A 17787-nucleotide genomic window follows, 5' to 3' on the forward strand; every position below is an offset into this window, starting at 1 on the left:
TATGGAAACAATCTGATACGGATTGCACCTCTGTGCTCTCGTTTGCTCCCTACTCGCTCTCTCACACACGCAGAAGTATACATAAATAAATAAATATACAACTTTTATTAGTTTATGTATTCAATTCTGATATTTTCGTAGTCGTTTATGAAACATAATTCTACATCCATGCAAATCAACAAATTCAAAAAAGCAAAAAGAGAAATTATATACTCTTGCATAATCAAATGACGAAGATATCCACAGAAGATGAAACGATCAGGCATAATTCTAATGGTTATTTCATTCTTAAGGGTAAATGTTAAAACTGTCCCCATTATGATTCTGCAGAGCCGGGATAGCTCAGTTGGTATAGCGATGGGCTACGGGATGTACAGCCAAGGAATTGGGGGCCGGGGGTAGATTCACGGTAGAGGCAAGATTTCTCCCTTTTCCACAGCGTCCAGACAAGCTATCCAACGTCCTACCAACTGGGTAGCGGGAACCCTTTCCCCAGAGATAAAGCGACAAGGGCATTCACCTACGTCTAGTGCCGAGGCTAAGAATAGTGGAGCTATACCTCTATTCCTTTCATACGACTTTATGAAGTGGCACGAAATTATCTAAGTCCAAGGATTTTAGATCTTAATTCAAAAGAGCTGAGTCCACCTTGAGACGCCTCCAGTTGCTCAGCTATCGAAAATTTCCTAACATTTGATGGAACCCGAAGGTTCAGTACCGTGTTCTCAGGAGCCCACCACTGGAACCTGCCCTGAGCCAGATTAACCCAGTCCGTAGCACCCCATCATAGCTCCCTTAAGAGAAGCCTTATGTTCCACGTACCCAATCCCACACCCATTTATCCGAAGCATCTGTCCAAGTTCAAGGCCATGTGTAACAAATATATTTTTCTACGGCGAATAGTCAGCCTCACACCCAACCTCCAGACTAGAGGACCACCCATTTTTGGCTGTCCGCGACTGTTTATGCGTTATATTTGCCAGTATCTTCCATATCTGGAGACCATCTCCCCCATCCGCAACCCGAAGACGCGTCACGGGTTTGATTAAGCGTTCAGGGCGTTCACTCCCCTCGCAATGACCTGTGAAGGGGCTTGCACAAGCACTTAATACGAACAAAGCGTTTTTTTTTGAGAGAGCGGCCCGGGCTTTGCCAAATGAAGACAGGTTGGTATAATGATTTCATTCATTCCTAACCACTCATGTCAGTCCAAGTGCGTGCACAATGTTCACAAAGACAGGTGCCTCGACCCCAGATCTACTGCTCTTTTATAATGCACGAGGTCATTCATTGGTGCCAATTTCAAGACGACAATTCGCGTGGTCTTACTNAGCTTTACCAATATGATTCTACCTGTACATGGTTATATAACGTTAAGTCTGAACTAAGAGAACTTGAGTACACTGACTTCACGTAAGACATCTCATTCTCTACCATTCTCTGAGCCTTCGGAAAGTTGAAGTTATCCTTGTACTTAACTAATTAAGCACTACGCCATGAAGGTGTGTTGGGTAGTGGATGTACACAGCCACGTTTCCTTGACCTCGGCACTAATTGGAGGCGAGTGGTTAGCTTCACGCCCCGACCACTTTATCCCCGGGAAAAGAGCTCTCGGTACCCACTGGATAGGAGGCTGGGTGGGCCCCAGAGCAGATCTGAACGACGTGGATAGAAAATTCTTGACCATGTCGGAACTCGAACTCCGACCCCTCGGTCGTCCAGCCCGTAGTCAGTCGCTATACCGACTACGCTATCCTGGCTCCTTTGCCTTCGGAAGGCAGACCAAAAACTACTCTCAGACGCCACTGTTCAGGGCGTTTACTCCCCTCGCAATGACCTGTGAAGGGGCTTGCACAAGCACTTAATACGAACAAAGCGTTTTTTTTTGAGAGAGCGGCCCGGGCTTTGCCAAATGAAGACAGGTTGGTATAATGATTTCATTCATTCCTAACCACTCATGTCAGTCCAAGTGCGTGCACAATGTTCACAAAGACAGGTGCCTCGACCCCAGATCTACTGCTCTTTTATAATGCACGAGGTCATTCATTGGTGCCAATTTCAAGACGACAATTCGCGTGGTCTTACTGAATATCATCCTAGCCAGAAGATCTGGTTAGACTCCCGACAGTAACAGCGCCAGCGTCATCAACAACCTTCGCGTCGCAACAAATTGCTGAAAGTAACTGAATACGCAGGAAAAGTAAAATGTGTTATATGCTGTGCGTACATGACAGAAACCGAAGGCTCAAAGTATAGGCATGATGCCGAGGCTTTAGTAACAGTTTAGAAGAACAGAAAGTTTTACCGTGAAATGTTGTTAGAACTTTCAACATCACAAAGCTGAAGGGCTACCCCTTATTGGCCGTTCGCGATTAAATTCGATACTTTAACAGCTAGTCTAGATACGTGCGAACTGTCTCCACCATCAGTAGTCTGAATAAATAAATACAGTAAATAAAATTAACTAAACTAACTCCACGGAGCTGAGCCCTTCTTCAGGAGCTGTCAGTTGCGTAGCTAAGCAAGAATTCCCTAACATTTTACGGAATCCGAACGTTCAATACCGTGTTCACAAGAGCCCTATCCTGGGTCAAATCAATCCAGTCCATACCATCCCATATCTCTAAGATCCATTTTAATATTATCTTCTCGCCTACGTCTTGGTCTTCCCAGTGGTCTCTTTCCATCTAGCTTTCCCACCAATATCCTATATGCATTCCTCTTCTCCCCATACGTGCTACATGCCCTACCCATTGCATTCTTCTTGACTTGATCATTCTAATTATACTTGGAGAAGAGTACAAGTTGTGAAGCTCCTCATTATGCAATTTTCTTCAATCTCCTACCACTTCATACCTCTTTAGTACAAATTTCTCAGCACCCTGTTTTCAAACACCCTCAGTCTATGTTCCTCCCTTAATGTTAGAGACCAAGTTTCACACCCATACAGAATCACAGGCAAAATTGTAATTCTGTGTATTCTACTTTTTGTTTTAAATAGCAGACGAGAAGACAAAAGGTTCTGGACTGAATATTAGCAAACATTGATCGTCTTTAATTTCCTCTTCATTTCTTCCTGAATAAAATTTTTGTTACCGTCGTTCCCAAATAAAATGTGAAATACACTTAATAGGTAAGAAAAATATTCATATATTACTAATTGTATTTCACCTTCTTTTTGTCATTTAACCAAGAATGTTATTCAGTTACCAGACTTTCCCGAAACTGCGTTTAATCCTAGCGAAACCTTTGTGCACGAAAGCGTTTCCTGGTCAATCAGATTGGAAGGCAGTGACTTAATGCAATCCGCCGGGGAGTAGCGACTACTTCTTTGTCACAGACGTTGAGCGGGTAGAGTTCTAAAATGCAGGAGCATATCGTTATCCACACAGTTTCAACCTGTTTTCTTGATATGGCACTCTGACAGTGGGGCTTCAACACTTGACCTTGCCAACAGAGTAGATAAAAGGTAAATTAATTAAACACGAAGCTATGGCATAGTGTAGGTACAGCTCCATGCCGCAGCCACCATTACTCGTAGAGGGGGGCCCCCAGAGCCGATCTGGACCTTGGGGAGAAGAGAAACTCTTGTTCCTAACGGGATTCGACCCATGCCAAGTCATACGGACAGTTCGCTAGGGGTAGAGCGCAGTCGACATGTTTGGAAGATAGATAAAACAAGCTTACAGCCCACATCAACCTGCTACCACAGTCAATCTCCACTCTGCGTTCGAAACGTCATCACGTCCTCTCAGATGAAGGGATCATATTTATATTAATTTCACTTTTACTTCGACCTTTCAAAACATACTTTTGTTTCCGTTACCTTATTCATGATAACTGAATCTATAGCCTTGTGTAAGTATTAAATACAGGAGTAGGGATAGCTCAGTCGGTACAGATACGGGCTGGAGGGTCGGGGTTAGATTCCCGGCACTGCAAGATTTTTCTCTCCTCCTTAGCGTCCAGACCGACTCTGGGGCCCACACCGCCTCCTATCCAATGGTTACAGAGGGCTGTTTCCCTCGGAATAAAACGGTCGGGGCGTGCAGCTGACCACTCACCTCCATCTAGTATCGAGGTGAAGAATAGTGGAGCTACACCTCCACTCCCCATATATATATTCAGAGCATAATGCTTAACTAATTAGGCAGAGGGACAACTTTACCCTATCAGCTTTTAGTTTTAACCCCTGTACTGGGGCGGCATGTTGAGTATCGTATGTCGTACTTCCATGAACACAACCTCGTATACAATACATCAAATTATATACTTTTCATTTAATTGCGTTTCAGCCTAACTGGCTGACATAAAGTTCATCTTTCCACTTAACTAGTGTACCTATACATTGGAGAATGTTTACATGTCAAATCTAGGTCCTAACAGTGATGGCGTCTTATTCACAGTAGCTTTCAATAAGTTTAAATATTTGGAGTTGAAATTAAATTACAATGTATCCTGATTGCTTAAAATGATTAATTACGTCAGGTAATAATGATGAGCCGGTCACAGTGGCCGCGCGATCTAAGGCACGAACCGTTTTCACCCGCTCGAACGCTGGGGTTGTGGGTTCGAATCCCACTCAAGGCATGTATATCTGTGTCCGTTTGTTCTGTTTGCGTTGATCTGAGTGTAGGTAGTGGCTTTGCGACGGGCTGATCCCCCGTCCAAAGAGTCCCACCGACTGTGTGTAGATTAAGAAAATGGAAAAGCGGACAAGAGCCAAAAGGGTTGTAGAACCAAAGAGAGAGAGAAAGAGAAATAATGATGTGCGTTGTTGTGACCTCTTATAATCAGATATATATTATTTCTCCGGTTCAGTATTTATTTACGGAATATAACCCACTTTAAGATAAAACGGTAATCCCAGTACACGGATGCAGTGAATAACGTCACAATCTAGTCCAGATCGGCGGAGGTGGAGAGCAACAGGAGTGGCAAAATCTTGCGGTTTACGAAATGTAAGATATACATGAGCTCAGCAAGTTTACAAATAAACATGCAAATCAAGCCCAATTAGTAGTGCACAAGCGTTTTATAGATGGCGGTTTCCACCAGATGAAGAGCCATAAACCCACTTCCGACATGCAGATGCACACAGTCGTGATAATAAACATTTCGAAAAGGAAATATTCAAACACCGTGAGATCTTTCCCAGATGACATCCCTCCTCTAAGCTTTGTTTAACTCCCGCTCCAATCCAACGTTCAAAATTCTGTGCAGTTGGATCAAAGAGAAACCTTCTCTCTTATGTGTCGAAGCTCCAGACGAAGATACAGACAGCGTGGAGGGGAAGAGGGGATCAAAATATTGCGACATATAGACCCATTGCTAGGCAACGATTCGGTAAACACATTCCCGCGGAAGTGTACGCATGCAACAATAGAAATGCCTTGCTAGGATCAGTAAATAAGCCTTCTCGACAACAGAGAGACTGTGTTTTCTGTGTGGTCCGTGCCGAAAGGGACAAAGAAGGCTGTTTGAGTAATATGGAGGCTAGGTCGAATACCTCCACCGTGACCCTGAGAGTCGTAGGACGAAAAGGGAAGTCTCTAATCTGAGACAGTAAAATACTGTCGTCCAGTCCCAAGGGACTCGGATCCGAGAAATACTGCGCTGGCAAGGGCCAGCAGCGTATGCCAAAGACAGGCCCGTCCTCTCGTCAGAGAGAGCGCCCCACAAATCAAGACCGTGACTGTCAAACAGTAATAAATATCTAGTCATGAGCCCCAGATGGGCCTCGACACCAAGACTTACTGAATGATTTACCGTCAGTCGCATTGTGACTTTGACTTTGACTGTTTGAGTAAGTTCTTGTCGAGAACTGGGTCGAGTTCTGGAGACTGCAGTCGAAGAAATGGCAAGAAATGAATTAGACTGTACAAAGAATACTTCAAGTATGGTTTGAAGTGAAAGTGAGAGGGTTATAAATCTGTTGCCAGGATACGACTAGTGATGACTGAGAATTCTAGTGCGTGTGTAGCGGTGAACTGTAAAGTGTGTAAATCACCGACAGCGCTGTATTACCTGTAGTTCCGCGTTGTGAACGTATAAGGTTCAATAAATCCAATGATCCAATCTAAAAACCCGTCTTAGATAATATTACGTGACAATATTAACTGGCCACGTTAAGACTGCTGACTCTGACGGCCATTCATCAAGCTGTATAGTTAACTGTTAATAAATACAAACAATTGAATTTAAATAAGAGCCGGGTGTGAAAAATATTGATCCTCTAAAGGTCTGTGACAACGGCCTGTTATTATTTACACGAATGTTATGTTGGCCATTGTCCACTGTACTAGTTAAATTTAAAATTATACAACATTTCGAACACTGGGTCAGTCATCAGGTATAAGAATGGGAAGGGGTCCAGTCTCTTGGGACCCTAAGCCAGGGCTGGTCTTTATCATTGGGCAATTAAGGCAGTTTTAGGCAGCCCATATATTCTGCTACCGTCATACAGTACATCGGAGACTGAGATCCCTCCCACTTGAATACGTAACAGGGAAAGCAGCAAGAGGTTCTGAAACGTCGAGTAATTTTAAATTTAACTATGCCAATGTGCGACATCCAACATTGTAATTCTATAAATGAAAAATACTGCCTTAATGACAAAACTGTGACAAGGTCACGAAACAGACAACTCGTCACCTCCTATTGTTAGGCTGGATTAAATAAAGGACGTAGAGGTGGACGGGACAAGTAGCACGAAAGAAGGTATGAGAAATTCATATAACATTTTTGTGTGTGAAGGTAGGAACTGAAGCAGCTGGCTCAAGATCAGATCTGCCCAAGGTCATGAACCGTCGGATTCAATAAAAGCAGACTTTCTAGCCCAACCGAGTAACGTGTATAAGTAGAGTCTCGTTCTTCAAGGTGTGAACTGACCAAGCCCAATCAGTCGTATGCCTCAATCGGTTTGGGCAGCCGATGCAACGGTAAGCGGTCTAACCATAACAAACCATACCTACTTTAAAATATCTCAGCGGTTAAATCTTCAAGTTTAAAATCCTGCCATTTCAACATACTGTTGCACATAGACAAGTTGTTAAAAGAACAACCGCGAAATAAACAGCTATACAGCAGCCAAACAAACATGTACCCACGGCAACAACTGAACTATAGCAAAGAGGGACGATGTTTTCTGTGCGGTCCATGCTGAGATGTTATAAGCGGGACAAGATATGAGCTGCAGTTAGTCAATTAGCGGAGAAGAGTCAGTTGGCTGGTGAGTCAGTCAGTCAGTCAGTCACAGTTGCTGTGGCTGAGGCCGGGCACAGTTCGGGAACGCAGAGTAAGAAGAACGTCCGCCGTTGAAGCCGCTACTGAGCAACGGCTAGGGAAGACTGAGAAGTCTTTATGTGTGTTGTAGTTACAGTGATCTTTGGAGTGTGTAACTCAGTGAGACTGTCGTAGCTATTTGTAGTTACGTTCTGTAATTGTTCAATAAATCCGATTACCAATCCAAACCCCATCTATAGCCACGCTCTAAAATCGTGACAATATTTGTGGAGCAACATGGACGCGCGGTCGCGCGCGCGCACACACAAAGACATTACAGTTTTACACCAGCGGTGCGGGACAAAAGACAGATTGGGGTAAAAAGTTAAAATGGGAAGTGTATTAATTAAAATTTCCAAATTTTGTTACATGTGCAGTTTCGTATTCCACGCTTTTTTGGTGCGTGTTGGGTAAAAAAAAAATCAGGAGTTTCATTGCGTATCCGGAATCGGTGAAAATCGAAAAGGTAGCGACAAAAATGAATACGTATAACCCCCAGCGAACATAATAATTCCCTTCATAAAATATGCTATTCTCTACCCATGCCATCTTCATTACTTAACATGAGAAACAGGCCTAAACATGAGACTTCGGCAGAACACCCGAAGGCAAGAGACGACGCAGACCTGTGCCTGATGGGAGAAATAAGCTGCAAGAAACAGGATGTGATTGTGTGGGCTGGTTTAGACTAACATGGGGTGGAATCCAGTGGCGGTCTTCCGTGAACATGGTAATGTGTATAGAATCTGAGGTTCTCACAGCGGTGATTATGAAGAGTTCTACCTTCTGGGATATAACTATTTACAGTAATGTTCTTTCGGAGTGTACAAAATCCGGGTGATTTCTTGACTAGCTGAATCACTATAAACATCTCATGTAGGAGTCTTCTCCGTGGAGTTGGTTAGCTAACGAACTGACGAGTCTAAATGCAGCGGTTCCATTTTCTTCTGTCCATCGTCAGGGAAAACACTGTTTCAAGGTAAACATTAGTGACCCTATTGATATCTCAAGGGAGCACGCGGTAGCGTAGTTGGTTAAGGAACTATGCTACAAGCCGGAAAGTTGCGGGTTCAAGTACCGATGAGGTCATTGGATTTTTTCAATTGACCTAATCCTTCCAGTCGCACTATGGCCCTGGGGTCGACTAAGCCGGTAACAGAAATGAGTACCAGGAATATTCCTGGGGGTAAAGGGCGGCTGGCGCGCAAGGCTGACAACCTTACCGCCACCTATGAGCCGACTGTCTAGATAATGTGGGAACCTCAACATCTCACAACCCTATGGGCCTCTACGACCTGTTACAGGGATAGCTTTACTTTTTTTTATTACTTTTATTGATATCTCAAATGCTCACATTAAAGCTCTAAGAGCAATACAAAGATTATCAACAAGCAAGACTACCACACTGTGAGGCTGTGAGATCTTTCTCAGAGAAAGGCTGAGTACTACTGCTCTGCAGGTGTTGGAGAACGCACCATGTTGGTGAGAACGCCACATGGAGGAAGAATGGATAAATTGATCTGACGGAATTACGACGGAAGAGAAGCGAATGACAAGCAAGATAAAAATGGACAAGACAGGCGGAACCTTTCACTTTCCAGCTATACAATTGGTCCGTTTGCGTTCAACTTTTATAATTACTGGCTCGAGGTGAGAGATAGGTCGCTGCAGGATCGAGCTAAGGGCATCAGCAGACACGCCTGGTCACATGGATGACACCATTCCCGTGTTCTCAGCTTTGCTAAAACAATCAAGTCACTATTTCCCACGTAAGAAATCGGCAAACATTATTCCCACATCACCTCCAAAACATGCAAACTAGGCCACTGCTAATCTAAACAAATACATGACGGCGCAGTCTTCACTGCTAAACTGACGGAAGCTCAGATTATCAAGAAATTCCTCACCTATACAACAAAACCGAAGAGCAAATCAATTAACCTTATCCTGAGCCAGCTTAACCTAATCCACAACCCCACATACTATATCTTTTAACATCCGTTTTATATCATGCAACATTATATACAAAGGTTTCGACCATCATGCATGCCGAATATTCATATTTATTACCATCCTTTCTTGTATTCCTAGGACTCCCTAGTGGCTCACTGCTTTCAAGTTCTCTGAGCAACATTCTATATATAGGTATCACGTCATCATGCATCCTACATGCCCTGTTCCGTCCTCCATCTACGGCTCCCAATTAGCTTATTGTCTTCATGTTCTCCGAGAAATATCTCATATACACGGCTGATATACCCATGCATGCTGCATGAATAGTTCAGTTTATATTCCTGTTTCATTTCCATAATAATATTTGATGAAGAGTACAAAAACTTTGAAACTCGTAATTATGAAGTTTCCTTCGTCCCCTTGTTACTTCTGCATTCTTGAGCCGAAATATTCCCTTCAACACTTTCTATTTGTGGCAGTTCATACCAGCGCAATGCTTGACAGGGCACTGCTCGCTTAATCTGCCAGCCACTATGGGCAGGGTCAACGCCCGAAACAAGCGCGCCATCATTACACATCAAGACATTCAAATTATTGTGCTTGAGTGGGTGGATGGCTTGTTAAGGAGAAAGATTATGACCTTTGCACAAGGCCACTGTCTTCGGCCTAGACTTCCTTTCCGAAGTATTCGAGGCCTATTCATTCGCCTACAAACGGACTAAGAGATGTGCTTGTCTATAAATCGTGTTCAAAACATAGTTTCATAACTGTACAAAACGGCAGGTAAAGTAAGAGTTTTATATATTGTCACATATCCGGGGTTTTCGTGACTAATAAGACGGGTTTTGGACTGGATGATCGAATTTATTGGACCTTTATACAAATGGTTACAACAGTTCACAAATCACTAGCTGACGCACTGTCATCGTCTGTCGACTGGACACTCCACTGTAACTATTCTGACTTTCAACTCAACTCCGTTTCAGTCCTTCAATTCTGATCTGAATTATGGCTGATTCTGCCCTCTGATAACTCCTCGCCCGGACCCAAAGGAAAACACCGCATTCTGTTGTCAAGAATGAGTGTTTATTGGTCCGTTACATAGCAATGGAAGTCATATTGTTGAGAGCATATGCTTCGGGAATGTGTTTACCGAGCCGTTGCTTAGCAATGGGCATATGCGACACAAAATTTTAATAGTTAAGCTTACAGAGAGGAGATGTAAGTAACAGCTTCTGAACTCAATAACAGTAAGCAAGTCCCGAATTTCAACTTGTTGACGTCATCCGTAACATTCGCACACCGGCTTCTGGATAACATTCACAGAACGGAGTTCCCGCCCTACAAACCTTGCGTTGTTAATGTCAAAGAACAAAATGCTAGTTACTTGACAGGTTGCCCTCTGACGGTTAGTCGCAGCTTCCCACCGTTGGGAACCGGGTTCGAGTCCAGTTCAGGTCATATGGGATTTGTGGTGAAAAAGTGGCACTGGGGCAGGCTTTCTCCTAGTACTTCGGTTTCCCCTGCCAATTCTCATTCCACCGACTGCTCCACATTCATCGTCTAACATCCGGGGCTGGTACAATAGACCAATTTGTGGCCGACGTACCAAATGGACTCAGTCTCACACCACCCCAAGAAACTAAAAGAAAAAACTACACGACGAGTTACCGTGCCGGGCAGCGGCCTCCGTAGTCTAGAGGTAACGTTCCCACCTCATGACTCGTAGTACGCGGGTTCAAATCCGGCGGAGGTTGTGGAATTTTTATGGGCGGAAAAATTCAGGGAACAAGTCCTCCGGGAGGGACTTTAAGCCGTGAGTCCCGTGTCGTAGCTTTACGGCACGTAAAAGAACCTCATATCTTAATAAGGAGGTCACTGAGCCAAATTCAATGACATTTCCCGCCCAACAGTAGTCTCTAACGCCTCTGATAGATGGGGGAAGCATTATAGATACCGCCAAGCCAGTAGAGGCCGAACTCACTGGCTTGGTCGGGACTGATGGTAAGCACCAGTATCGGTAGGGTACAGAGACTGGTAGAACATCATAGAGGGAAGCACAATAGATCAAACTGGTCGCGGTGCATGGGGAAACCCACCCTCTCTAAACAAGTAACTAACTAACTACCGTGCCGGGCTCATACGTAGATGGCTACAGCAGTGAATACTACTCAAGCAAGTACACTCCGTAGCCTGTAGCCCACAAGAGAACTATACCGACCGAGCCAGCGCCGCTTGTCGGCGAAGTTAGTGCCAACTTTAGCGGACAGAGGGTGTCGCGTGGTCAGCGCAACGGATCCCCACGGCCGTTGATCTCGGTTTTCTAGACCGGAGCCGTTACTTTTCTATTCAAGTAGCTCCTCAATTATCCTCACGATGCTGACTGGACACCCTTCCAGACCCAGTACTTCTCAGAAAATCTGGTAGCGCCATGAATCAAACCCGGAGCTCTGGATCTGTAGGCAGAAACACTGACCACTAGACCACAGAGGCGGTCTNTCTTCATTCCACCAATTGCTCCACAATTACCCTCAACTATGATCTGGGGCTGGTACAATAGGCCAGAAGGGGCCGCAGTACAAGGGACTTAGTCCCACCGCACTAGGAATAAAAAAAATAAAAAAAAATAACTTGATGGAGCTGAGCCCTTCTTTAGAAGAGGCAAACTGTGCAGCTACTCATGAACTTCCCAACGTTTTACGGAACCAGAAGTTTCATTACCGTGTTCACAAGAGCCTTCCACTGGTCCCCATTCTGAGCACTCAAGCAAGCATTCTTTTATTATTTGTAACTGTAACTACTTTCTAGGTTGTTGTTTTTGTTGTTGCTGCTGCTAATACTGACAACAGTAAAACTCGGAATAAACAGCAGTAATGGTAGCAACTTATTTTAATTTCATGATAAACTTATTACTCTAAATATTTACGTAATCATGGCAATGACTATAATGATTATGGTCTTCTGGTATGTAACGCCGTGAAGTTGCGTACAAGAGGATCAATATTTCGGATGAACCTGCTGTCTCCATTTTCTGGGTTGAAGCATACTTCTTCTACCCTGAAGACAGATGAAGCAAGTTCCTCTGGAACGTTGGTGTCCATTTATCAAACTCTACGGTAACAATGGTAACAGAACATTCAAGCAAATCTGAACCACTTCAACACCTTGCTTCTGAACAAAACTGTCTTCTGGTATATGAGACCACGTATATGGTACATGTTTCTTGATGGTTTGGAAAATGTGCTGCCTCCATCTTCAGTTTAGGATGTCTTCCAATGGGATATATTTATATGAAATTACATCAGAATCTGTTTTAAGCACATCATGCAAAGAACTCCTAAAACCACAGGGCTATTGTTGCACAAATTAGCACTTGCCCACTGAAAGCTATTGGTAACACTGAACGTGTTTTCAAAGTTGTTTTCTTAAGTTTAATGTTAGATTTTCAACAAACACACACTGCTCTTAAGCATCAGTCATTTCAAACTGTGACACACTGTTTAAACATGACCTTGTACTAACATGTACACTACACAAATGAGTGTAGGTAGACATAGGATTGCATGTATGAGACAACCAACATAAAACTGTGCAAGATTTCAAGAAATTCAGTGTCAATAATGATAATATTACTTTTACAGTAATTATTATTAAACATTCTTAGTGGGGTGAGACTGAGTCCATTCTGTACTGCGGCCACTTCTGGCCTATTGTACCAGCTCCAGATGATAGACGATGGTGATTGTCGAACAATTGGTGGAATGAAGATTGGCAGGGGAAACTGAGGTAATCAGAGAAAACCTGCCCCAGCACCACTTTGTCCACCATAAATTCCACATGACCAGACCCAGGCTCGAGCCCAGGCCACCGCAATGTGAAGTCAGCAACTAAGTGCCTGAGCTACAATGTGGCCATTGCTTTTACAATAGAAGGACATGTATTATTTGGTGTGATGGAGGATTAAGAAAATGTCATAACATTTAAACAACCTAGTTACTATAGGATTCTGATGATGGAGTATAACACACAGAGATATTGGGTTTTCGGACTTTATCCATCGTCCTGGTTTTTAAGATAACTAAGAAAAACACGACGTTTCGGAAACTGGATCTGTTTCTGTCCTCAGGTGAGGGAAAACACCTATTATGTTGGGTCCCCTTAGAAAGAGGATCCAGTTTCCGAGACGCCGTGTTTTTCTTAGTTATCTTAAAAACCAGGACGATGGATAAAGTCCGAAAACCCAATATCTCTGTGTGTTATACTCCATCATCAGAATCCTATAGTAANATGACTGGGGACAACATGGTTTGAAGCTAACACCTCAGTAGTATTAGTATTATTACAATTTGATACTAGTGGAATAAATGGCAATAAATTAATTTAGAAAATTATTCATGCATGAAACCATAAAATAACATGGAACACAAAGTAAAATTAATATGGAATCATAACTTGAGTCAGCAGTAGTGAATGCGGGTTCAAGTTAGTCATATCCTTACAAAGTACATAATTATTTTCTGCTATGTGATATGACACAAATGTATATATATATATATCCACTCCCCATACACCTTCATGGCATAGTGCTTAATTAGTTAAGCAGAGGGGCAACTTTACCTTTACTTTTATGTGATGGGAGACATGGAAATTTGTTTCATTTTCTTGATGAAATGGGCAATATATAGATTCATTAAATGGTAATGATAAGGCAGGATACCGCCCCACTTCTTTGTACAAAGTGAGCTAGGTGGCTCAGGTAGTAATGCTTCTGACTTTTATTTGGGAAGTACCTGGTTCATATATCAGGTGGGACATAAATTATGGTTTACCTCTGTCTTTTCAGAGGAAAAGGCTACAATTGCTTTCTTCCATATCCTTTAAAATTCATTAGTCACCAATCATCATATCTTCTGATGCTACACAGCCTGAGATAATGAAAGTATCATTAAATAAACCAGAAATAAATACATAAATAAAATAACTCATTTATACAAGAATACGAAACCGTTTCACTACACTACAGTGAACCTCAAACCATATGAGCAAATGGTAAAAGGGCAAAGCTGTCCCTGTAACCAGCCATGAAGGCCCATGGGGGTATGAGAGGTTCAGACTCCCACGTTTTCTAGACAAATCAGCTCACAGATGGCGGTAAGGTTGTCAGCCTCATGCGTCGGCCATGCTTTACCCCCCAGGAATCTTCCTGGTACTCATTTCTGTTAGAGACAGAGTCAACACCAGGGCCACAGTGCAACTAGAAGGATAAGGTAATTGAAAAAATTCAATGACCTCATCAGGAACTGAATCCATGACCCTCAAGTTTGTAGCATAGTGCCTCAACCAACTACGCTACCACATGCCCCTGAGCAACTGTATGAGTATGCATAAATATCCAGTATAAAACAGTAAATGATACACTGGATTCTTTCTTGCCCACTTTTCATATACCGTGGTTCTGTCATGAATGACCTCCTAGTATTTTCCAGCTGTTTGCAATTGATGTCTCTTGCCAAACTACAAAATGATATGCCTTCAAATTTCATGGCTGGAGTTCAATGTAAGGCTTTAGGTTTGTGGAATGTTGGAAGGTGTTCCAACATATCAAGAATCCAGTTGCTGCCTTTAGGGTTAACATTTTCCCTTGCCACTGCCAATTCATGGTTAACACAAAACCTTGTACTTGTCATTTTCCCTTAAGATGACAACTGCAATGTTTGCCAAAATGGAAAATCTTAAATATTTTCTGTGGCATGTTCCTAAAAGCAAAAGTCATACAATACACAATTACTGTTTACTCATCTTCGAAAACACTTTGAAGTCCATTAACACTGTTAATGTATTAATGTTCTCTTTATGAGATATATAGAAGACAAAGTGGCAAATGACAAAATGGTTAATAATGGTAAAATGTGAAGGATGTCCTCCATTACTCTGAAGAGTTGAAGAGGTATAGATCACCAGGTTTTAATAAAATTCTGGCAAGATAAACTGAAAATGTTACATTCTTCGATCTATAAACTCATGAAATTCTATTTGAATAACAAAGAACTGCATCTATAATGGAAGTAGCCTATTACTGTACTTACATACAAGAAAGGTGATGTAACAGTGTATAGAAATTATCAAAGCATGTCACTGTTATCAACTTCATACAAAATCTTATCCAGTATTCTTCTCTCAAGGTTAGCTTGACATGTACATGAAGTTACTGTATATTATCAGTGTGGATTTCAATGTACTAATGAACTACTGATCGTATTTTCTCTCAGATACTGGAGCAAAAACTGAAGTATAATGAGTCACTGCATCAGCTATGTACAGACTTCAAGAAAGCCTAATTCAGTTATGAAGGAAGTGTTAAACAGTACTGGAATATCCATGAAACTATTTAGGCTAAATAAAACGTGTTTATGGAAAATATACACTAAAGCTCATTTAGGTAAACGATGTTTCCTATTCAGTATGGTCTAAAACAAGGATATTCTTTTCAGCTATATTTTAGAATATGCCATTAGGAAAGTCCCCCCCAAAAACTAAGCAGAACTGAAACTGAACGGGACATGTCACTTTCAGGCCTGTGTTGGTGGTGTTAAATTTATTGGTGAATAACATACCTGCTGTAAGGAGAAACAAAGTAGTTATAACAGAAGCTAGTAAGCATGTTGGTCTAGAAGTAAACACACAGAAAAATAAGTACATGTTGATGTCTCATCACCATAATGCTGGATAAAATCGTAACATATAAAACATAACAAACTCTGTGGCCTGTAGTCAGCAAGTGAACTATACCGACCGAGCAACTGCCGCTTGTGGGCGAAGTTAGAACATAGCTAATAGATCCTTTGAAAATTTGGCACAGTTCAATATTTGGGCATGACACTTAACATATCAAAATTGCTTTCATGAAGAAATTAAGAACAGATTACATCAGGGCAATGCATTCCTCCATCCAGTTCATAATTTTTTTGTCTTCTTGCCTGGTGTCAAAGAATATGAAGATTAAACTGTACAGAACTATAATTTTGCTTACAGTTATAGACGGGCGTGCAACTTCGTCCCTTCCATGAAAGGAAGCACATGCACTGACAGTGCTTGAGAACAGGTGCTGGTGAGTACCTCTGTAATTTGCACTTCTTGCCAAATGTTAGAACCGTCAAATCGAAGACAGACAAGACATGTAGCATGCATGGCAGTAACAGCAGTGCACACAAAATTTTAGTGGGTAAACATAATGGATAGAGACCACTAAGAAGACCTAGACATTGATGGGGATAATATTAAAAATGGACCTCAAAGAAATGGAAAGCAATGGTATGGGGCTGTATTCATCTATGACAGTTCAGGCTGGATTCATCTGGCTCAAGGCAGGGATCAGTTACGAGCTCTTTAAACGTTGTAATGAACTTCTGGGTTCCACAAAATGCTTGGAATTTCTTGAATGCCAGAGCAATTAGCAGCTGTTCAAGAAGGGCTCAGCCGCATGGAGTTAGTTATTTGGTTAAGATCATTATGTACAATTTGAAGTTCTCACAAGATTCCTACCTTCTGGGATATAACAATGTATAGTCCACTGGAAGTCAACAGATACTTTGGGGGAACATGTTGGCTCCATCTTCAGGGACAAAGAATAAGCCAAGCAAGAGACAAACATAAGCACGCAGCAAGCAGAGCTCTGCTGAGGATGGAGGTGACATGTTCCTCTGAAATGCCAGCTGCCTTTCAACAACCCACACAGCACTAGATCTCAGAAGATAGGACTTTTCAGTTATCTAGCTAGCTATTAAGTCAGTTGGCCTGTCACTCAGTCAATCAGTCAGTTAATTACTCTGGAGAACCTGTGGAAAACCATAACTCAGTCACAACAGCTGATCTCTAGACAATGATTCAAACCTGGAAACTCAAGAAGACAAAGAAAGTGTGCTAATAAGCACACTGCGATGTTCAGTGAAATTGCAATGTGAAATTATAAGAATATTTGTCAAATTGCATAGCGCACTCACCATATGTTCCCGGGCTTTCTCCTCCAGTTCTTGCAAGCACCAACCAACACCAACACGGAAGTCCAGTGGCTGCAAACGTGCCTCCATCTCCCGGATCCACTTTCTCAAGCACCTCACTTCATGTTCCACATCTGCACAGAAATATACATCCTTAAAAATGAAATATAAATGTGACAAATAAAAAAACAATTAAATAAACAATGAAACTGTGTGATAACTGAGGTTCTTATGGCTAAAATATCAGTCTTCTGGAATAGGGTGAAACAAATTTTAACCTCGATGCCATACATGCATTGCAAGAACCTGCCGCATCCATCTCCTTCCTGAAAGATGGAGGTAAGAGTTCTTCCAAAATATTAGTAGCGATGCATCAAAATACATTATATCAAATGCCAGAGTACCATAATCTTGAGCAGTGACACTGTAGATTCAACGATTAAAAGCAGTTCTAACTTATGAAATGTGTTGTTTTCAAAGTGAATTTCCTAATACTATATTTTTTTTTGTGTTGTTTCTGCCTCTTACTAAAGTTTTAGGGAACTCAGTAAGA

General features: G+C 42.2%; 1 protein-coding gene across 1 annotated transcript in view; it reads right to left on the bottom strand.

Moving 5' to 3' along the window:
- LOC111869823 overlaps positions 1 to 17787 on the bottom strand; it is a 621461-nt gene that overhangs the window by 365880 nt on the left and 237794 nt on the right. Inside the window, exon 9 of the mRNA XM_033753563.1 lies at positions 17238 to 17368. Within this exon, the coding sequence (XP_033609454.1) occupies positions 17238 to 17368 (131 nt within the window). The remainder of the gene's footprint in view (positions 1 to 17237; positions 17369 to 17787) is intronic.

The sequence above is a fragment of the Cryptotermes secundus genome, unplaced genomic scaffold (genome assembly GCF_002891405.2).
Source record: "Cryptotermes secundus unplaced genomic scaffold, Csec_1.0 scaffold245, whole genome shotgun sequence".
Lineage (NCBI taxonomy): Eukaryota > Metazoa > Arthropoda > Insecta > Blattodea > Kalotermitidae > Cryptotermes > Cryptotermes secundus.